The sequence below is a fragment of the Uranotaenia lowii genome, chromosome 1, assembly GCF_029784155.1.
Source record: "Uranotaenia lowii strain MFRU-FL chromosome 1, ASM2978415v1, whole genome shotgun sequence".
Lineage (NCBI taxonomy): Eukaryota > Metazoa > Arthropoda > Insecta > Diptera > Culicidae > Uranotaenia > Uranotaenia lowii.
The window spans coordinates 127477159-127500584 of record NC_073691.1 but is presented as its reverse complement, the minus strand read 5'-3'; the positions used below and the strand labels follow the sequence as shown (position 1 = coordinate 127500584).

Genomic DNA, 23426 nt, shown 5'->3' with positions numbered 1-23426 from the left:
CTTGATTTTGGGGTGGTAGAAAAGGTCCAAAACATAGTTCGAACCTTGAACTTCATGCCCCAAAAAACGTAATTCATTTCAGTTGGCGATTTTATTTCGTTTTGTCGTTGCGAATAGAAAAGAGAGCGGTATTCCATAAATTGATTGGAGGAAAAATCAAAATCACGTCAGTTCAAGTAAGTTCTATACTTCGCTTTAACATTTATTATGAATTTCAATGGACATTTTTTATCGGCTAGGTCTACTACTCAAATATCAGATAAATCATGCCTCCGGACAACATGCAAAACCTTTCGGAGTTTCTTTGCCGTTCGGAAAAGCAACAGCTGCACTGGATCCTTAATGATTGCTTAATGGTTGCCCAGGGAACCGCACAGAATGGCGTTGTTTCTCCGGACATAATCAAATATTGTTTCCTCAACCGAGAGACCAACGAAGAGCAGCCAGAACATCGTTCAAAAGTTTGACACAATTCCTAGTGATAGTGAAATTCTCGGAATAGGTTCACCTGATGCAAGAAATTTACTGACATTCAAAGAAAAATATTAAAAAGGAGGACATCATTTTCAGAAAATTTGTAACATATGTATATTTATACCGTAAAAAAACTACCAGATAAAGCATCGCAATATTGAAAATAAATAATTTGTTTTCATCTTCTTTTTACCGTTTAGCATTTTTGTCTAGTTTAAATATATCGTTTTTCCCTCCAAATGGTGTTCTCGATTTTGGGGTGTGAGAAAGAGCTTCATTCTCAAGTTTGGGAAAACCCCCCCGAACTTATTTTCGTCGGGAGCCAGTTTCATCCGATTTTGCGGCATAACAACTTGATTTTGGGTTATAATTGCTTAGAGTGTTTGTCATTGATTTTGACAACCATCAAAATTACGGGCCTACGATTTTGTGGGCCCATACACTCTAGGCAGCCACAACCCAAAACCAAGTTGTAATGCCGCAAAATCGGATGAAACTGGCTCCCGACGAAAATAAGTTTGGAGGGGTTTTCCCAAACTTGAGAATCGAGCTCTTTTTCACACCCCAAAATTGAGAAAGCCATTCTGACGAGAAAACGATATTTATTTTATGTTCATATTCATAACATTTTAAATGGGCATAGAATTAATTAAAAAATAAAAGGCGTTGTTTGAAGTTTTTTATTTATTTTCAGTCAATTTAGTTTTGAACTTGTAGTTTTGAGTTTTGTTGTAGTTATATTTTTAATTCCCATGATTCATTCGAGCTCTGTAACGAAAATGGAAAACAAAAAAATAATTAATTAATACAAATAAAATAAATAAAATTGCAATTGCAAAAATAGATTACATATATTAATATGTCCATGAAAATAATAATATGAAATATTCAAAATAATCTAAAGATTTAACAATAGCGATTCCACTGCACGTTTTAAACTTACTCGCAAATCAAGAAGTTATATTTTATATACTCACCTTTTAATATATCTGTAGTATCCCCGTTCAATTTGTTTGTCCAAGCCTGCAATTTTTATTTTCCAAATTGTAACAATTGCTGGTGCTGAAAAGAGAAAATTGTGGTTTTGAATTACACGTGTTACTAAAATAGTTACTAGTAATCAATGTTTTATAACTCACTAGCGATTTTTCACTGCTTTTATTTGAAACAAATTCAATTTTTAATTAAATGGAACAGCATGGCGACAACAAACGAAATAAATTCCGAACGATAAGTTTTTGGGGCATCAGTTCAAGCTGTGAACTTGTATTTTGGGGTGTTGACAACAGCCCAAAATTAAAAACATCAGCTGAACTTTGTTTTGCTGCTCTGGCGTTCTTATTTTTGGGTTGTTTCTGTTCTGAGTGTAACAAATCGACATTTAGCTGTCAAGGAACCGGACTAGATGTCAAATCCTAGAGAATTATGAATGATTGCACACTAATTGGTTGGAATTTTGACTTTTTCAACTCTGTACTGCGCTGAGAGGAAAACACCATAAACTTTTCTCCCGGTGGATAGAAAAAAGAAAAAGATTCTTGTTCGTAAGAAGAACCAGATTGTCACCCCCCTGGCATTTCCGCATATTCTAGAATTTGAAATTCATTCAACTCGGTGTATTTTCTTATAGGAATGTTTGTTTTTGTTGTCTGTTTATGCTACCCAACAGCTGTTCAATTAAAGCAGATGTTGAGCAGACGTTGAATATATATTAGCTTCGTTCAATCGTTAGTAAAAATCGGTTTCAACTGGTTTCTGTTAACTGATAGATGTTCAACGAGCCAATGTTTTGGTCGAAACTAGTCAGGTCGTTGTTCAATGGAGCAAGTTGAAACTAGTCGAAACCAATCCAGCTCGGCAGCAGGATTAGTTTCGACTTGGTAGAAGTCGGTCGAAGTCAATTGGAAAGAGACAGGTGATCAACTATCAATCCATTTCTACTTGTTTCGACCCGTTTCTACTAGAGTTGATTGAACAGACATATTGTCATTGAAATCCCTCTGTATGAGCGCTACCAGTGGCCAATCCGTGTACTAAAAAGCATCGAACTTGAATGAAATCGAAGAAAAGTCATCAACCGAATGGGAAAGAACAGCACCGCAAAAGCCAAAATGGCGGAGCTTGGTAAAAACGAGAGACGCGTCCTGAAGGTTGCAATTGTCCGGATTTGAGTGAAATACGGTCCCGCCGGGGTCGAAAGTGAGTCTCAAGTGTGCCGGAAGTTGTGTATAATCAAGTGCGGGTGAAATTCGGAACCGGAACTGACCTGCAGGCTCGTATTGTCTTCCAGCGAGTTCCTGGTCATTCTTCCACGGGGGGGTTTGAACCATCATCGTTCAGGCAGTGTGTGCAGGAAGAAAAGAAAGATAAGCGCGAAGGGTGTGAAAGAAGAAGAGTTGCACATTGTGTCAGAGGTGGATGGTCTTTCAGCCCCAAAAAATAACCCGAAATCAAACAGGCCCGCTTTTCCCACAGTTCTGATAAATTGTGATTTAACTTCGGAGCGCTTGAGTTTACCTTTTGGTGGTGGTTCAATGGATTCTGTAGATACTTCGATTTCTTAGCCGGAAGAATTTGGTGACGATTTCGATTGGTTGATAGCGTAAGAAAAAAAGCTCTTAAGTGAAAGCGTTCTGATCCGGTTTTAGACAACGCCGTTTGGTGGATGGAAACTGATGCCCCCCTTTTTGATATCAATTACTGGTCTTGTGGGAGAGATGCACAGTTACAATACCTCTGACTAGCGCAAAGTGTAGAAGAAAGTGGTAGCAAAGAGAGGAAAAAGTAAAGCAAATTGCCCACACAGAGACGCAAATGGCAGAAGCAAAAGTGTAAAAGCTCAAGCTGCCGTCTTCGATCGAATCGAACGGTGTGGAGCAAAGAAAAAACACAAAACACACGCGAAAATAGAGCGACGAGACACGATCAGAATGGATGATAATTATACACCATAATATTATCGTCGTTAAAATCGTGCTCCGTACAGTGGGAGTTTACCGTGAGGCGAAGTGGACAAAATCGGGCAAGCGTTTTGTCTGCTTTTTTTTTGATAGTGTTTATTTTGATAAAAACAACAACAGCAAAAATATCAAACAAAAAAGTGAATGTATTTGAAAGGTATCTAGTATGCCAGGCTTGTTATGTGCAGAATAAATGCAAGCTAGTAGTGAAACAAAAAGAAGAAGAGAAATCTTGAAACAAGCTTTGTTTTTTTTAAACACACCATACTCCTTTTCAACCCTCACCCCTCCCTCATCTCTTCCCACACATCGCATCCTATAATCGAAACACAAGTACGGTGTTTTTCGAATGCGCGTTCGATAGTTCCGGTATTTGGGGATACCGGAAGTGGGACACTGCGATCGTTGCTGTCGAGTTTTTATACCTTGTCTGCAACAACATCGAAAAATTGTGCAAGGGATAGTAAGAGGCACGGCAAATAATACAACAACAGGTCAACGAAAAACCAGCACAAACATCAAGTTGAGCCTGCATTTCTCTTATTTGATTTGTGCGAACGGTTTTCGGTACTTCAAGCCGGTTCGTTTCGAGGTGGATTAATAAGTTCTCCAGGAAACTATCGCCAAAATGACGACTAATATGTACCGAGTCGGAGGTAAGTTTTGTTTGAGATAAGGATAATAATAGGCAGAAAGTTTATACAACAAATTTTTTACCTTTTTCGTTAAAAATAAATCTAAATCTGAAAGCATTTGATTACCTACCCGCATACTAAAAAACTATATCTAAAACAGTCCATACAATTAATCTACGGTTTCAGAAATAGTGATTGTTTTTGTAAACGCAGATGTTCTATCAAACTTTACTTCGACAACGATGAAAACGAAACATTTACGTTCATGTGAAAATGTGATGGTATCTGGAAAGGTGATAGAATGGTATGTACGATTTCTTGCAATTTTTCTTTAACCGTGAAAATGATCTTAAACCTTTACACATACCGTCCATTCTTTCTGTCATACGCACGTCAAAAACGATCGAAACGCCGGTCAAAGATGCCAGATGGTTTTGCACGTTAATCAGTACAAAAACAAATACAATCTAGGTTGTTATTATAATTAATATTTATTACAAACCCTTTAACAATTGTCATTCGGGTCAAATAAATACAATGTAGGTGATTAAACAAAACGAAAATTAGCATACATTTAGGTTTTTTTTAGTTTCTTCTGATCACTGATATAGGATTATTTCTTGAATCAAATGAAACATATAGACAGAAAATAAACATTACAAATTAACAACAAAAATAAACCTAAACAAAAATTTAAAATATATTGTTTGATCGTGCGAGGTTCATCTTTTCGCTAGAACGAACTTCATAGATTCCCTTGGGGCCCGAGGAAAACCACCCTATGTTCCAGTGAGAGATGTCCTGGCTGTGATAGATTTGAACTACATGTTCGAAATATACCTTTTCCTAAAAACTATTGATCTTCGTCTATAATCCTTTTTATGTTCATTTTTCCCTATCTATCTTCTTTTTTCTTCAAAAAGTGAACTAGATATAAGCAACAATTGTAATCAAACAAAACGAGTTTGGCTCCTTAAAGCCTAAAAGTATGAGCCGTTTCAAATAAAGAACTTACAAAAAAAATTAAAATCCTATTCGATCAAAAATTACTTAAGTATTAAAATTTATGTCGGAGATTTTGTTTAAAAAAAAAGTGCAAATCATAAATCATCAGAATATTTGGCACCTCTGCCGAAAACTGTCTAATGAATGTGAAAAAAAGAAAAACAACACTGCGCGCCGGGTAAAAGTTTTCGCTGTTAAGTTTTCAACTTCGGAGAATTCACGAAAATTCGGGATTAAAAGTGGTAAGTTATCTTCAAAAATATCAATTTTCTTCTGTTATTAGCAATAAATTCATTTTTTTCTTTATAGCAACTCGCAAATATGGCCTCAAACAGCAGATTCCTTTGGGCCCGTGGCTCGTGGAAAAGGACCACCAACAACTCACAAAATTATTCGGCTGCCGTTGGAACTGGACAGAAAAAACATCTGCAGCTGAAACCTGAACCTACAAGCGCGGAATCCAAGTTCCCCAGCCGTGGGAACCTCCCACTATAGTGAGCTATGTGCGGCCAGTGAAAATTTTGGCTCTATTAATCATCCTCGTAGGATGCTAATTTCAAATGAAATACGAACTCGGTGCCTCGGTGAATTCAAATAATATAAAAATAATGAAAAGAAATGGTGTTTTTATTTATTCGAATCCTAAAACTCCTCCAAACACATTTGTCCATGTGTGCGTGATTTATTCATGCACGGTTCCGAATACCGTTTTTATAACGTTGGAAAACGTTTTGTTAAATTCTTTCAAACAATTGCTATAAATGTTTATATACAAGAGAACTTTAAAGAAAACTATAGCAATAATGGTTCGATGCACAAAAAACGTTTCTACAAGCGGATTTTATACATTATCTCAACTGTTCGTAGAACTGTTCCTCCATACAAGTGTTTTAACAGTTTTTAACAATTACATAACCTAACGACATATTAAAAATAAAGTGAATTCAGAATGTACGATTAGGCCAATGTATTTCAAGGTTTGAATAATCGTTTGCTAAACGTTTTTTTACGCTTTATTAAATCGTCGTTTGATTATTTGAGAAATCGTTTGGCTACAATCCTCATTTATGCGGGTAGCCTAAGGATGAACACGTGATCCTCTTATGATTTCAATGAAGGTCAGCTAAATTGCACATTTTTTCTACAGCTGCTTTTACAACGTTCCCATCCCCAGACTTCCAGGACATGTATAACTTTTGTCTATGACACACTACCATGAATGTAGTACGTAGCGGGGGGGGGGGGGGGTCTTGATTTTGAAAGTTATGTTTGCTCCATACCCTACACTCAGAAATAAATAAAATATCAAACAGTTACTTTTTAGTTATTTTCACATATCTCCCTCTTTACGCACACGGATATTTCTCATGGTGTAATTACTGGGATATTTCTCACTGGGAAATATTTCTGCGATTAAAATTTATGCATTGAGAAATGTTATGCAACGACATCTGGTGCTCAGAAAAAAAGTTTGAGCCGTAACGTAAAACCAAACGCTTAAAGCAGAAATAAACAGAAAAAGCAAACGAAAATCGTTTGATTTTCGTTCATGTTCTATGGTCAATGTGCATAATTGACCATAGCATAAAACATGTCATTTCGCTGGTAATATCACTTGCTGCAATTGAGTCCATCCTTTTTAAATATGATTCAGTCAAATATTTAGAGAGAATGGAATCTGCATGCAGTCAAGTTGAAAGGCATTTAGCAACTGAAGAATCTAGCATGTGCTCATACCTGTTTAGTTGGGACTCAAACGCACAAAGCGTTTGTTTGAACAAAATAATATATAATATCTCGGTTATTAAATTTTATGCATTGGATCATTACACGCCAAGAAATTAATCGGATGCATAAATTTAAATATCTGAAATAGTTATTTTTTAATATTCCTGGATATTAATGTCATAGAAATATCGGAGTTATTGAAATATAATAATTTTCATATTTTTTTCATTTCTGAGTGTAGGTTGCAATTTTGAAATAAGGTTATCAAATTCTAAGAATTCCTAAAACTTTCAGAGTGTACCTTATTCATTATTAATTTTTTTTTTTCATGATCTGCGGCCGTAAATTTTCTTTTCAGCACTATGTCTATTTTCGCATGCTGTGATGCGAAAATAGTTGGATTTATATCAGGTACGTCTGAAATAGAGACAGTGTTGTAAAAAAGTTTGACGGCAGCAGATCTTGAAAAAAGTTTGTTAAAATTGTTAAAATTTTCAAAATGTGCTACACTTTTCTTCAACACGAGTGAACTTACTCTCACACTTAATAATTGTTTTCACGTGATTCAAAAACACTATGCGTGTGTGGCTATTCATCTCATCGATTGCTTCGATGAGACGAATTTCAACACTCCTCCTCAACACATACATTCCGTTGTCTTCTAACTGCCTCCTCCTGAAGATTGGGCTGCTCCTCTTCAAGGATCGCACCTCAATTGTCGCCTTAATTTGCACGACGCACTCGCCCCTGTTGTAGCTCGATGACCTTTCTTCTGGCTTCCGGCTCGACGATCTTATCTTATTCAGTGGACCCGGCCCATCGACAGTGTATGATTTCTGGCTCGATGACCTCCACCTTGCTCCGATCCGACGACCTTCTAGTTGACATCCGGCCTCGACTCCCTTGCTGCGTCTTGAAGGTTTTTCCGACAACGGTCCGACAACCTTCCATGGCACCAGCTTGGTTATGTTCCGTGGCTCCCCGCTCGTAAGTCCTCCAGGGTCCGAAGACCTCCCATTAGATCGGGCACGACGACTGCTTCGTTGTCCCAGCCCAGTGACCTTCCATGGCACCGGTTCGACGACCTTGTCAGTTTCCGGTTCGAAGATCTCCTTTCGGCCCGACGCCTCACCAATTTATTTATTTATTTCTTAAGGATATTCGCAAAAAGAACCAGCTTGTCATCCCCCTGGATCTATGACTTATGCCATATTCGTTTTCATCTGGTGGAAAGATGGTTGTGCACCAACTGCTGTCATCTTCATATAAAAAAAAAACGCTTTGACAGCACTTGGTGCACTACCGGTGCACCACCAGGATGAAAACGAATATGGCATTACATTGTTTTGTTTGTTTAGCCTAGTGTTGCTAAAATAACAAACGTTGTCATAGAAATTTATTTTATTTTTCAAATATCCCTCATCTCAATTCTACATTTCATTCTCAGCAAAAACTTTCAAAATTTGAAATTTTATTTATTTTGGTCATAACCGATAATATTCTTCGCAACAGCCTTTTCAATCTATAGAAGGAAGACTGAAATTCGCTGTATCGTTTTTTTTACTGTTCTGCAAAAAAAAAACAGCAATTGTTGAAAAGATTTGTAATCGTTCAAATTTTAACTTCAGATGATCAGTTTTGTGTAGCGAGTCATGTACCTCAATTGTTAAGGTGCTACATTTAAGTCTTCTGAGTTAATTGCTGCAGATTCAAAAGTAAACATCGAAATCGGATACACCAGCTAGATTATCCAGTACCAGTCTGTTAACTCTGTCGCACTGGTTGGTAGATTGATGAGAGAAATTTGACGTTTGAAAGATTTTTTTCTTTTTTTATTCAGTCTTCCTCTCCCAATTTTCAATCTGTGTTCTTTCTATCGATGCTGGCAATCATAAATTTAACAAAATGTATGCAAAAGCATTGGAAGGTGATTTGACACCTACCAAAAAAAATCGATGCATCACCCAAATAAATCAGTTTACGAACACGCCGTTTGTTTACCAGAGCCGGAACAATCCGAAAACATTTTTACCAACAGCTTTCCTAAACTTTTCTTGTCACTCTGTCTCTATGTACGAGAGCCGGAATAATTCGAAAGTATTCTTAGAAACAGCCTTCCCAATCAGAAGGCCAAAGCAAAACAAAAAATCAGCAGAAATAGCCTTAAAAATCTAAGCTAATCTGTACTTTTCCATCGCAAGGTCAATTCAAAACAAACAATCAGCAAAAGCTGCCTTAAACATCCGCGCTTCCTTAGCCGATTCCGTCTTTTTCCACGGTAAGGCCTAACCAAAACAAACAATCAGCAGAAGTTGCCTTGACAAACAATCTAATATGTGTTGTGAGCTTACTCTGTTGAATAAATCTACTGAATCAAAGCAATCAGCAGCAGCAGCCTTATAAATCTGCGCTTCCTAAGCCAATTCTGTCTCTTGTCAACACACACAATCAGCAGAAGCTGTCTGAAAATCTGCGCTTCCAAAGCCATTTCGTCTTTTTTCACCGGAAGGTCAAGTAGAAACAAACAATCAGCAGCAATAGTCTTAAAAATCTGCGCTTCCAAAGCCATTCAGTCACCTGATAGCATACAGTAACGCGGGGGTAATTATCACAATAGATCAACTACTGGTCGCAGTGGGCTCTCCCCTAAAAGGATATAAATATTTGTGGAGACATTTGAATCACACGTTTTTCGCAAGGTTCTAACATTCTACGACATGGGTTGCCAACATTTTCAACAGGCGTTCCAAATTTCAGATTTGAGATTTTCTAACGGGCCACAAAGCAATTTTCTCTTTAGTATTTAAAGCAAAAAAAAACTGATATTGAAAGATGATTCACAAAAAAATTTAAAATGTCTGCATGTTTAGTTTAGTCAATCAAGTTAAGATAAAATCTCAGTGATTTTTAACATGATTTTAAAGATTTTGTACGAATTTTAACAAATTTATCCTCAGTTAGTTGAAAATTCCTTGGAATGATTTTCGAATGTAAAACAATGTATTTTATTAAGTTACGAGCTGACGGCAAAAAATGAATAATTAATTTTAAACGCTAAATATATCAAGTAGTTTTTTTTAAAGGGATCTCAAATCTCTTTTTTAATCCCTTTAAAGTTCGAGAGAGTGAAATTACAATGGGCATTAAGTTCATTCAATGGTCTTCCAATTTTTCGATTTCGCTGCCCTCATCATTGAACTCTGCATTTTAATTTTTTATAACTTTAATTTAAGTTTTGCATTAGATTTTTTTTAGGAACGTTTATTTTGAAAAATTGTAATTCTCAACATTTGCTTTTTTATTTTATTTTTATTTTCTATCTCAAAATTCATCCGAACCTAACCAAAACAGTTGAAATTTCTTTTTTTTTTCCTTTTCATCTAACTTTGATTTGATCAGTGCACCTGGGAAAACTTTTCATAAAGGCAGTGAAAAAATTGATCTATGTAAAAAAAATATATATATATTAGGGTGTCCCAAAATTGCATTACTTCTGGGAATCTGGGGGCTCACCCTCAAAATGGTAGATTTGGATGTGCCGATCAAACTTTTGTATGGAGCTGACTAAAAAAAATCATGTTTAGAGGTTCCGCAAGCGCGATCTTTAAAAAAAGTCCACTTTCAAAAGATTTGATTTTAAATAAATTCTGGGTCCACAAATTTTCATAAAATTTATATATTTTAATTTTTTTAAATTTTGTTTGAGTTAAAAACTACACGTAAAAAATACAAAATGAACCAAATTTGTATCAAAATGTAAAACTAGCAAGCTATTTTCAAGGAAAAAAAAATTTTTGGTCCAAAAATTTTGAATTCAACTCACCAAAATGTGTACCAAGCGTAGAATATTTTTGATACCAATGCCATCAAAAGATGCGGATTTTTGTGCACTTAAACTTTGCTGAACAAAACATGTGGTTTGTATCAACGTGTGAACAGCTATTCACGATTTAATGCTTAACAAAAATCACAATTTAGGATATTTTTTATTTAATTTATCAAATTTGTCTTAATAAATACCTACTTTAAAATCAAAATACTTGCAAAAAAAAGACTTTGATGGTTTAAAGGAGTCATCAGAAGGCCATATGCCGAATTTGAGCAGAATCGGACAACAGGAAGGGGTTGCACTGAATCTAAAGTGTGATAGGGATTCTGAGACATAGTGTTCTAAAGAAGCATAAAAAACTGGTTTTTCATCATACATTTTTGTCTTTATCAATCGATTGCTTGGTTATGTAAGTTTTATTAAAATTTCAATTAAGACTAACATTTCACCTGAAGACTGCAACTCGATTGGACTTAAAACAAAAAAGTTATGGCTGTTCCAAGATTGTATTTTGGTTACAAATTGTCCTGTAAAACTCAATGAGTAAAAAGTACTCATTGTGTGTTAAACGACAATTTGCCACAAAAATACAATCTTGGAACAGCCATAACTTTTTTGTTTTAAGTCCAATCGAGTTGCAGTCCTCAGGTGAAATGTTAGTCTTAATTGAAATTTTAATAAAACCTTCATAATCAAGCAATCGATTGATAAAGACAAAAATGTATGATGAAAAACCAGTTTTTTATGCTTCTTTAGAACACTATGTCTCAGAATCCCTTTCACACTTGAGATTCAGTGCAACCCCTTCCTGTTGTCCGATTCTGCTCAAATTCGGCATATGGCCTTCTGATGACTCCTTTAAACCATCAAAGTCCTTTTTTGCAAGTATTTTGATTTTAAAGTAGGTATTTATTATGACAAATTTGATAAATTAAATAAAAAATATCCTAAATTGTGATTTTTGTTAAGCATTAAATCGTGAATAGCTGTTCACACTTTGATACAAACCACATGTTTTGTTCAGCAAAGTTAAAGTGCACAAAAATCCGCATCTTTTGATGGCATTGGTATCAAAAATATTCTACGCTTGGTACACATTTTGGTCAGTTGAATTCAAAATTTTTGCACCAAAAATTTTTTTTTCCTTGAAAATAGCTTGCTAGTTTTACATTTTGATACAAATTTGGTTCATTTTGTATTTTTTACGTGTAGTTTTTAACTCAAACAAAATTAAAAAAATTTAAAATATATAAATTTTATGAAAATTTGTGGACCTAGAATTTATTTAAAATCAAATCTTTTGAAAGTGGACTTTTTTTAAAGATCGCGCTTGCGGAACCTCTAAACATGATTTTTTTTAGTCAGCTCCATACAAAAGTTTGTTCGGCACATCCTAATCTACCATTTGGAGGGTGAGCCCCCAGATTCCCAGAAGTAATGCAATTTTGGGACACCCTAATATATATGTTGTAAGATAAATCACTCACAATTTTCATTTTTTTTCTAATTGAAACTATAAGTTTTTCAGTCCATTGTCCTTTAACGTGATATGTGAGAAAGAAATTAGATTTTTTTGAAATCGAGAATAAAGTTGCATTATTCAGATATGTATCTACAGGACACGTTGCCAATTTTAAGAAAGTGGAATTTAATATACATGCATTTTTCTGTTCAAGTTTAATAAAATAAAAATAAGAAAATTTAAGTATTTACCAAGGGGGTTTCAATATTTTAAATTTTAAGAATTCAATATCATGTTTGAACAAAGACTTTTGAAAACTGAAATGGTTTTGAGAATATTTGGAGTTCTGTAAAAAAAATATTTTGAAATTATTCCGTATTTAAAATGATTCGGTATTTTTTTAACTATTGCAAATCGTAATCAAGTAAATTCAGTGTTACTTAAAAAATGTTTAGGTTTGTGTCAAATTCATGTAATAGGGGAGATGGGGGCATAATAGCCACCTTCAGCAAAACGCTTATTTAACCATAGAGAACCGCTGTAATATGTGAATTACATAATTGTTTCGTGTTCAGACACTCAAATAGTCTATGGCCTAATTGGATGAAACTTGAAAAAGTAGATAAAAAAGTTTAAAATGCATTTTAAAAATTTTTGCCGAAAGCTGAAAACAAGTCAGTGTAGAGGCATAATGAGAAACCCCCCGAGGCAGTATGAGCACCATTAATGAAGGCATAATGAGTGATTTCTGCTGGGGAATCTAGCAGCGAATTCGACTCGATGAAGTCAACTGACTAATAGAGCTACAGCTTAACTTGCATCGTCTGACGATTTGGCCTATTGGTTAGATGTCTGAGAGGTAATCAGTAGGCTCGAGTTCGATTCCTGGTCGATGTGATTTTTGTGATTGATGCCCTCATCTCATTATGATAATTTTACATTACTTGTTGTACAAGTTGTACACGACAAAGAGCTGCTTTTTGTAAAAAAAAAAATCAGATATCAGATGAATAATTTTTTTTACAGCGTTGAAGCTTAAAGAAAGTTTCTAATTATTTTAAATTTTTGATTTATTTGGAATGATTTCGTGAAAAATTACATAAGTCAGTTTTTTTCACATTATCATTTTATTGTTCTGAGTGATTTCGTAATTGGTGAAGCCTTCCAAAGCTCCTTAAAAATCCAAACCAGCTCCCAAAGCTAGATTGGAAGCTTTCCACGGTTGGAACCACTATTGAAACCAGTGGTATAAAAATTTTATCATATCATCATACTTTTCAGACCACAGGTAGTGTGTCAAATATTGTACAAAATAAGAAGCATGAGTTCATCTGTGATATAAGGTACACCGGAGTATGTGTGGACGGTTTTTCGTATAATTGAAGTTAAAGAAATCATAAAAAAAATCAGCTGTGGATCAATTTTGATAAAATTATGTTAAAAGTAATGCAGAACATGTTGTATATAGACGCTGAAGAGACTTACTTAGAAGCAAATCAAAAATCAATAAAAGGTATCAGAAAAGGGGTAGGCTTAAAGCGGCATGTTATCCAAACAAACGGCAAAATTGTGCCTAGCCTTTTTTTCACAGATTTCATCATATACCTGAGAAACCTGAAAACCATAAAAGGATTAGGAAATAAATAAATATTTAGGGCATAAAGCCGATCCACGTAGGGATTTTGAAGCATTGAAGCTTATAACCACATTGGGTGAAAAATGACAGGTTGTTATTTTAGTTTAAATTCTTAGAATTAGATACGCATACAACAGGATAGGCGAGAGTACCTAAAAGCTTCCTAGCAAACGAAAAACAGGCATATATGAACTGAAGAGAATCATACATTATTGATTCACAACTGCAAAATTAAGGAGATTTGAGTTTACAATGATCAGAAAATGTTCAAACCAGGATGCTACAATGAGGGAAATAAACAATTTTCTAATGGCAAAGTTGGCATTTAACCTATCCACATAGGGATTTTTAAGCAATAAAGCTTTTTTTAATTCATAATATTGGAAATATAGACTATTTTTAACTTACTTTGTTGAATTCTGCCATTCATTAAAGAAATGTAGTCGGGCAAAAGAGGGACATTTATTATACCATAGCGCTCCTAGCTGTCGGATCTGGAATGTTTTGACAGTACTTTGTTCGGAAATGTTTCCTCTATCAGTGCTGAAAATTTCATAACGATTCGTTTTGTTCCAAAAAAGTTACACGTAATGGAAGCCGCGAGGCGAAAATTAAATTTGGACACCCACGTCAAAAACCCGATGGTCTGGTTCAAAAATCGTGAAATCTGATTTTGGGCGGCTTCCTGGCCAATAATTTTACAAAGCTACTGGTCGAGGTGATCTCCCCGAAAAGTTCAAATTCGTTTTGGCCGATATATTGGCAAGAAAGTGTTTGATCTGGCAAGGTATTTGCAGCTGCGGACGAAAAACCCCGGTTTTCGTGAAAAACAAGACCATGGACTCCGAAATGTACAAGAAGGAGTGCCTTTAAAAACGTTTTTTTTTTTTCGTACATTAGATCTAACAATGGACCAGTAAAGTTTTCGTCAGATTTGGCATGCTGCCGCTACAGCTAGGAGGTACTACAGTGGCCAATGGGAGGATTTTTTTTGAAAAGGACATCAACCCACCCAACTGCCATAAAATTCCGCCTTATCGGGCGGGGCCCTATTTTGGGCAATTGTCAAGCAGAAGATGAAGAAGAATGGTAGGACGACTCGGGATGCAACAGAGATGAAGAGATTGTAGAACAAAATGACCGCTGAGGGCAGTGAATGGCCGATGAGGTCAGTGAATAGGGTGTCCAAACTATGATGAGTGGTTCTATACGAAAAGTTCGAAATTTCATCAAAACAACATCGAAATAATTTTTTTCTTATTTTCCCTTTGAAGTGCAATAAAAACCCTACATTTTGATTACAAAACATTTTTATTTCGTTTACATAGCTCCTAGATAGACCCTTTCTAATGCGTCCAGATTTTACGTGATCCATGCTTTAAGTGGAAGGTAAATATAGGTACAATACCTCTCAGGGTTGGTCGGCTCTTCTCGAACAACAAAGAGACGGGAGAAAACAACATTGTTTTCAGTTCGGCTTCCGAGTGTAATCCTCTTTCGCTGATCGTGCTCCACTCGTTACCCGAGTTTACACGAGCTGTAAGTGACTCGGTCGGTAAGTGTGAGAGCATTCGCATCTGAGTGGGAGAAAGAGAATTCTAATTAAAGAGCGCTCTGTGTTTCAGTCATACACCTCAGAGTAAATGAAGAAAAATATTATTTAGACTCCCACCACGCAACGTAGAAAAAATAACAACAATTTCTCCCCCGCTACCATGCCCACTACTGTTTGCTGTTTTGTATTCTTTTTTCTTGCAAAAGGTAGCGTTCGAAGAAGAGGTGCCAAGTGGTTTCGTCAAAAAATTAGGACACCGCGAAGAACAAAAACTAGGATTTTTTAGTACACCAGTAGATTGGTGGAAATAAAATGCAGCTTTTCCTAGATTGCATAATTTAAGGCGAAATAGCGGTGCAGTATACGCCTTAATTTATGCAACAGAAGAGATAAGAAGTTAGGTGACTTGTAGTTTATACCGAAAAACACCGTTCAAATATCATCTGAACCGAAGATTACCATTGGTTTAAGAGGTTAAACTGTTTTTATTACAAAATCAATTGCAATTAAGATCAGGACGGCTTCTAGAAGATCAGGACACCTCTGGGATCTTTGATTTGGAGAGCAGCATCTTTTCTCGTGAACGTACCAAGAATAAACTGAGTTAGCTCTCAGATTTCTCCTCAACACAATGCGCAACAGATTTTTCCGGAGAAGGAAATTCTCTTCATCAGCGGGTGTGAATGCTCTCATTCACTCCTAAGTGTTGACAATCTCACTCTTGATTTCAGTGTGATTTATCTCTCCCCGCACAGATTGGGGGAGCAGACGAAAAAAAAATTGCACTCTCTTTCACTGGACAAGCCGATCTGAGGAGTTTTGCCATCCATGGTACCTCTGAATCATAACTTAACCATACAGGAGATTCAGAACACAAAGTCTTGTTTTTATATATTTTTATTTTAACTGACCAGTTAGCGCTCTGGTTAGACGACTACAATGAGTTTCTCTGACGCCAAATTTGAAACAAGCGATATTAATACTGCACGAAGCTGTAGCAGTGGATTCCAGAACCAGGATTGGCGCATGATAACGAAATATCAGAGTACGATACGATATTAGAGGAGCTTTGACTCTTCTTAACACTATAACCATTCTAAAGCCAAGGGAACATGTGTCAATACAAGAGAAGTGACATATATTAGGTGAAACAGATATGACTGTCGACATGCGCTACAAGTTTTTATCAAAAGCTTCATTTAATAGGGAATTTGGCAACTTAAAAGAAAATATTTTTTTGAACATTTTTCCATGGAAACGATATTTGTACGGCTTGAATGATTGAATAACCATGGCGCAATTTTAAAAATAAATTATCTTTATATGAAAGGACATTTACCTCCACAAATTTCTGTTACCAATCCGAAGATAAAAGGGACTGAACACTCGTCTTTTATAAGGAAAACACACTAATTTTGCGCTATATGTAATTTAGATCATGATTCTATGATTTCAAATTGGTTAATATTAACAGATAGCCAAAAGCAATTAGACCGTAAGCAATGCGTTTGCGAAACTTGAAATGAAAAATCATATTCCAAATTGCCAAAACAAGAAAATATGGAAGAATACAGCTTGTGCAAATGCATGTACTACATATGCACTATTGGCATACCCTACTCGAGAGAAAATACGTACAAAAGTTCAAAAATACTAGCAATAATTTAAAACTGATTCAGATTTAAAACATTTTCTTCCAATGTTTTGAACTTGAAAAACTTCTGAACTCTGCATGCAATAATTGACCTTGACCTATTTTCTCCCCCTCCCAGATACAGCCTCATTGATTTCCAATAGACAGAAATATGAGATAAACGTATCTGGGAAGTACTGGATAAGTCGCCTCGTACGACATGGACCAGTATCCCAGTGGCAGTATTCTTTAGGCCGCTGCCACACAGCCACTTACTTAGAAGCAAATCAAAAATCACTTGACCCGATTGTGAAATTCTCATAATTGTATTTGTCGAAACAAAGCCAAATTTTATTTGCGTGAAAATCCATTGATCCGCCAAGTGTAGACGGAATGTCTATTGTGCAATCAAATCTTATTTTTAGAAACTCAATAAATCTTTTTTTTTGTCGGAAGTAAGTCGAAAATCGAAAGTCCCGAGGGAAAATTTTGTACTGGTGCGATAATAGATAAAGCCTAATTGTTTTTCAAATGATCATCAACTCGATAATCAGAACTAGAAGTGTCTTTTTGTTTCGAGGCGTTGGATGTCTATACAATGCCGAATCGATGTGAATTTCATTTGGAAGGCATTGGCTTTCTCTGCCTTTGGTGAATGTAAAAAATCATGAATCTGGAATGTTACACATATACGACCTTTATTCTACTGAGTTAAATATCTCAGCTTTATTTCATGATGGACGAAAATTTTGATGGTAATTTTTTTTCTTTAAAAAGCAGTTTTTTGACAAAAAAAACTTATTTAAATAAAAAAAAATCCGATTTCAATCAAAACAATTTTATTTATATCAAATAAATCTAATTTTTTTCATTTAAAAAAAAATCATTGATCATTGATCCACCCTGTTGAGAATACATAACTTTACTTTTTGGTCATTGCACTAAATGTATCAATTGAATCAATATCTGTTCGATGTTTGTTAACCAAATTTCGTAAACGGTGTGGTCGCATATGAGTCACATCTGCAACACTCATCGCTACTGTTACTGTGTACAGTTACTGTGAATCGAAAAATGACACAAAACAGCTTTCTAAAAATTGGATTTTTTAATAGGAAATCTTTAAGTTATAACATTCGTTTCCTTGCACTATACAATAAATCTCTGTGTTCTCAGGATGATTTAAATATTCTCGCATTTTATTTTTATTTGTTTTGAGAACTACCTGTGTGTGGGAGTGTGGATCGCTGACAACCAAAAATACATATTAACTCAACCAGATTACAACTTTAGAGGTTCCCAAATGCTGGATCAGAAACAAAACTTAAAAAAAATTGTATACTCACATGTCGCACAAATTGGTTAACTTGTTCAAATGGCGACTGCAAGAACCTTCTAATACCGTATTTTTTTTCACCACCCGAAAGTGTTGCACCTTCCATGCTGAAAACGAGCATGAATCGAGTTTTTCACCCACCTTTGTTGGTGTACGTGAAATCGGCAGTGTCAACAGAAAACATCAAGCTGTCAAAATTCCATTACAGCTGGTATTTGTTTTCGTTTGATTTCGAAAATTGAAACAAATTTACTTTAGTTGATCATTGTCTAGTAAATAATATGAAAATTTTAACATGAATTTATGTATAATGTTGAATTGTGAAGATTTCAGATTTATTTTGCTTGGTAGATTCGCCTCTGGCTCTGATGATAACTGCAATACCGGCTGATTCTGGGCGGTCTATGTTTGCTGCTGCTAGACTGCAGTTACCCCAGCTTGAAGGTTCCGGTATTTTGAACGTTTATTCCTCGCAAATCTCATCTTCGTTCGAGTACCTATTTCCGTTTCCAGATTACAAAAGAAAAATTCTTGGAAGTCAAATTGGCGAACTCAGATCGCGGAAGTCGGGGGAGAAAATTTTGCTAACAGACCGAAACGAACGGGTGGGAATCCGGGACTTGGCGCAACCGAGCATCGTCACCCTAAGGCACAGCTCGAAGCAGAGTAGCTTCGATGCAGCTGAACGATTCTTTCTGTGGAGACCAACTTATAGGACCCTCCCGAACAAGAAAACTTTTCGGTTTGGGCGATTCCACCAGATCTTTGGGTTGGCCTTTTTGCACTCGGATTTGCTGCTCTTTTTCGTCATCGCCTGGAACCGATTGCAGCAAGCCTTCTGGGCACATTTCTTCTTGGGAGCGTTGTTTGCTTTGGAACGTGCCATCCAGGTGAAATTCTCCGCCTCTGTTGGAAACGGCACTGGTATTGAATCCGAAACAAGTTTCCGTTCTTCGGGATAATAAAGAGAAAAAAAAACAGCTCGAACGCAATTTTTGCGGTATAGAAATAAACCAACCAGCTGATATTTGTTTACATCGGGAAGCACGTGCTGTCAAAATTCATGATAGTATTGGTGAGAGCGCAAGCAACACCGAATATTTTCAGAGTGTTCCACCGTCCACTTTATGGTGCACTACCAGTGGACTACTCATCCTGAAAACGAGCATGAAAACAGCAAAAAGTGCACTACCGGTAGTGCCCCGGTGCACCACCACACGAAAACAAATTCTCTATAATAGAACTATGGCCACTCGCAAAATTTACAAGTGCATAATCAGCTGAGCAGCTCATCAACCTGTAAGCAATGAGCATGCACACACCGCATCGTAGATATATTTAGTGGGCAGTAGGTATAAGTAGATTGCGTTGATTCGATAGGTTATCGCTGTGGTCGTGTTATGTCATTGCCCTCTTTGTGCTCAGTATACAGCGCAAAAATTGGCAAAAAAAAACAAATATATATATTCTAGTATACATCACTAAAAACCACCCGGCTTGGGCTGCGCTCACATAAACACAACTGGCTTGCGTCTGGTAAAGGTGTACTGTAAATAGTTTGGTACGCAGTTTATCTAAGGCCGAGCTTTTCTACATGAACGTTTTGAAATGAAAAAAAAACTTGGCCGAACCAGAGATGACTTAAATTGTTTCCGTTAGATTAGACTAGTTGGGTGGATTTGAAGTTAAACCGCGATGGGGAAAGTTGAACCGCTTAACGCTAGCTAACTGGCTGGGAGCGTGTTTGCTTTGGATTTATTTGTGATCATTTTTATATCAAATTTTCGACCTATTTGACTTGCTGTTCTGTTAATAGCTGAAAGGGGAATATTGGTTTTTTCAATTGACAAGTTCACGGGTTGCGAATCAAGTTTAGGTTTAATTAAAGTTAATAATGTATGGAAGATATCAGGTACCTTAACGTTTAACCCTCATCCACCAAAACGCTTGTCAGGTCTAGGAGTGATGATTCTCAGAAAAATTTGTCTATGTTAGATAATGATATTAACTGCATTAAGTATAATTTTCAGAACAATGGTTAACTTGCAACTTTAGGAAAAAGTTTTGTGATTATTGCTAAGCTTGATATTTAGGTATCAGAATGAGAGAAGCTTAATAGCGGGACGTTATCCAAACATATGGGAAAATTGTGCCTAGCCGGTTTTTATCCAAGATTTCATCATTTACCTGAGAAAACTGAAAAAAACCTATAAAAGGAAGAAAACAATTCAATCCTGATACCTGATACCTGAAGTTTGATATTACTTATATTCATACAATAATTTATATTTTTCCAATTATTGCCTGGTAAAAAAAGACTTAAAAGCTTTAATTTTCTCCAAGAAATTGAAATTTAAGCTCTTATGCTATAAAGATAAACTAAAGAGTTCTACTTGGACCCTCAGTCTTAGAAATAAGAATAGTCTTAGGAAAAGAATTCTTCGTGAAAAAAAAAACAATATGGCTAAAAATAGTCAATGGACCTTTTATGTTTAAATTTTGTTTGATTCTCGAGGGTAAATCTCCTGAATAAAGGATCAAATCTGATTTAAATAAAAAAAACAAATTATTTTTACCACCCTTCGTGAGTCCTTCTTATTTATCTACGGGACCAAGTAGTCCTTGTAGGGTTGCTAGCGAACCGGGAAAACCGGGAACACCTGGAAAAACTTTGGAATTTTATCTCGTCACCGGGAAACCGGGGAAAAACGGGAATTTCGGCACTTCACCAAGAAAATTGTCATGCTTCACATTTTTTCACGAAATTTCAAAATTATTTCTAAATTTAAGAATAGTAAAAATTGTATCGAAAACAAGCTCCTGTCGAAATATAAGGTCTTTCTCCCTGATATAGAATAATATCTTACATTCAAACAATTAAAGTTCAGCCTGTCTTATTCAAGATTTTCTATATTTTCACGAATCTTTAGTTCAAATGACTAAGGCACTACTAAAGTTATTCATTGTTTTGTATTGAAAAAAAAACATTTTTTTCTAAAACATGTCTTTGGATTTGCACAAAAAAATATAACTGCATTCAGAAAATAACTAAATATATTCTAATGATTTCATATTTTGATATTTCTGATTTGATATTATGCTTCGATGTATTTTTTACATATTTCTATACAAACTATACAATTTTTTTTCTGAAACTCTATAAATTTTCTAGAAAATTTCACAGTGGCTTAAAAGTGCTAAATTATAGTTTCAAGATCAATTGACCTCAATTTTTTTTTGCAATACTATTGAAGTTGTGGAGCAAAACAACGAATTGATGCAAATTTAAAAATTAAAAATTCATGAAAACCTGTCAATTTGATACAAAAAGAATACGTGTTAAAAGACGCCAAAGTATTTGTTATGATTTCTAACCGGTTTGCAAGTTTAGATTGGGATACAATTATTAGAAATTTGAGGCCCTTTACAATATTTTTTTTATTATGATTTTATATTAAAAAAACGAGTATATTAACTGGGAAAACCATTATTCATAACCGGAAAAAACCGGGGAAATACCGGGAAAAACTTTGGAATTCCAAACGAAAAATCGCTAGCAACCCTGGTTATCTAGTTTCTGATGACCTGATCGACTTCAAATGATTCAGTGTTCGATATCCATGTTTCATAAAATTATTTTAAGCAAAAAGCAAATATTTTGGAAGCGTTAGACATTTCCAAGCAGATTTTCATTTTTCTGATTAAAGAAATATCTTTTTCACCAGAAAATGATATTGTTTTTCAATATTGCGTTTTTCGTTTAAATTAGCCTGGTCACCAAACCTTACATCGCAATTGTTTTGTTTTTCATTCTTGCTACGTTAAACTTTTGCTTAAAATTTCCTGAGCTGCTATGTATGTATGTCTTATGTGAAAAATGTTTTGAAAACAAACTTCAGTCAAAATCTAAGTTCTCTACCCTGATACAAAATAATATCTTACATTCAAACGATTAAAGTTCACCTCATTATTCAAGATTTCCTATATTTTCACGAATCATTAGATCAAATGACTAGGACACTGCCAAAGTTTTTAAAATGAAAAATAGCTAGCCACCCTGCCCATAGTTCCCAACTTTCTTGAAACCTAGCTACCACCTCTCATCCTTGATCCAATCAATGATAAAGGAACAATGGCAAAATTCTAGCTCAAATCGTCGTTAAAGTTATTTAGAAAAATAAATTATATCTATATTGACACAAAAAGTTATTTTTCCTGCCTTAGTTTGCTTGCTTGGAAATTATATGGCTCAGTAGTAGACTGAGTCGATTTGGGGTAATTTTTGAATTTCTCAAACCCTGATTCGTTTTGGTCTTAAACTCATCCATGATTTTTTTGCAGAATTTTAAGTAACGTGTACATGAGTAAATTTGAACTTTAAGGTTTGTATGGAAAAATTAAATATTTTGTACTGAAAAATCAACATAATTTTTGTTTCTTCTGTGGAACCGAACCTGCTGATGGTATTTGTGCCAATTTATAAATTCTGTAAATTCAATTGACACAACTGACTGTGCCCCGCGAAGTATCGCATGAAAAGTGGTCATTCAATACCTCGCTAGTACTAAATTATATCTGACCCATTCCAGCGTGACGTCACAACGTTTGCAAAACAATTTTTTGGTATATTGTGTGTAAGTTTTACAGGTCATATCGCACTTTGTCATAAATTGTACATTATAAGGTCAAAATTTAATTCTCTACAATTTGAAACCAAAAGTATTTGTATAGAATAAATAGTTAACAAAATATAAGCAAGAGGAATCGTGACGTCACAACGCGCCTCTTTTCCCACTTTTCAGTTTTTTTTACAACGCCGCAATTTTCTGCTCTTCTATTTGATCAAATTTTATGAAAATTTCAGGAAAGTATCGATTCATTACAATCAACAAATAGCTGTTTTTGATTTTTTCAAATTTTGATTTCAATTTATTTTAGAGCGATTCAGTTTCGTGACGTCACAACGGGAAATTTAAAAAAAGCAGGGTTTTGCAAAGCGTTGTGACGTCACGAAATTTGATGGTTAGCTACATGACATAAATCAAAGTATAATCTTAAAATGAAAGCTTGATTTACTTAAAATGCTTAAAAACTTAATAAATAGTGTGATTTGGTGAAGAAATCGATCCATTTATTCCCAAAAATTAAAAGGAATTCAATGTCAAAGGCCCAT

The 23426-nt window shown here is 35.3% G+C and overlaps 1 protein-coding gene and 1 long non-coding RNA gene across 3 annotated transcripts in view; one reads left to right on the top strand and one right to left on the bottom strand.

Annotated features, from left to right (window-relative positions):
• Positions 1-992: 992 nt before the first annotated feature.
• Positions 993-1933, bottom strand: LOC129749091 (uncharacterized). Its single transcript, XR_008737922.1, has 3 exons — positions 1614-1933; positions 1452-1536; positions 993-1242 (listed from the first exon to the last, which is right to left on the bottom strand). It is a non-coding gene; the product is annotated as an uncharacterized LOC129749091 (long non-coding RNA).
• A 646-nt stretch (positions 1934-2579) lies between these two features.
• The window catches only part of LOC129739930 (metastasis-associated protein MTA1), a 113853-nt gene continuing 93006 nt past the window's right edge, over positions 2580-23426 (top strand). For both annotated transcript variants that reach the window (XM_055731481.1, XM_055731480.1), the window contains exon 1: positions 2580-4090. In XM_055731481.1, the coding sequence (XP_055587456.1) occupies positions 4063-4090 (28 nt within the window). In that variant the 5' untranslated portion in view covers positions 2580-4062. The remainder of the gene's footprint in view (positions 4091-23426) is intronic.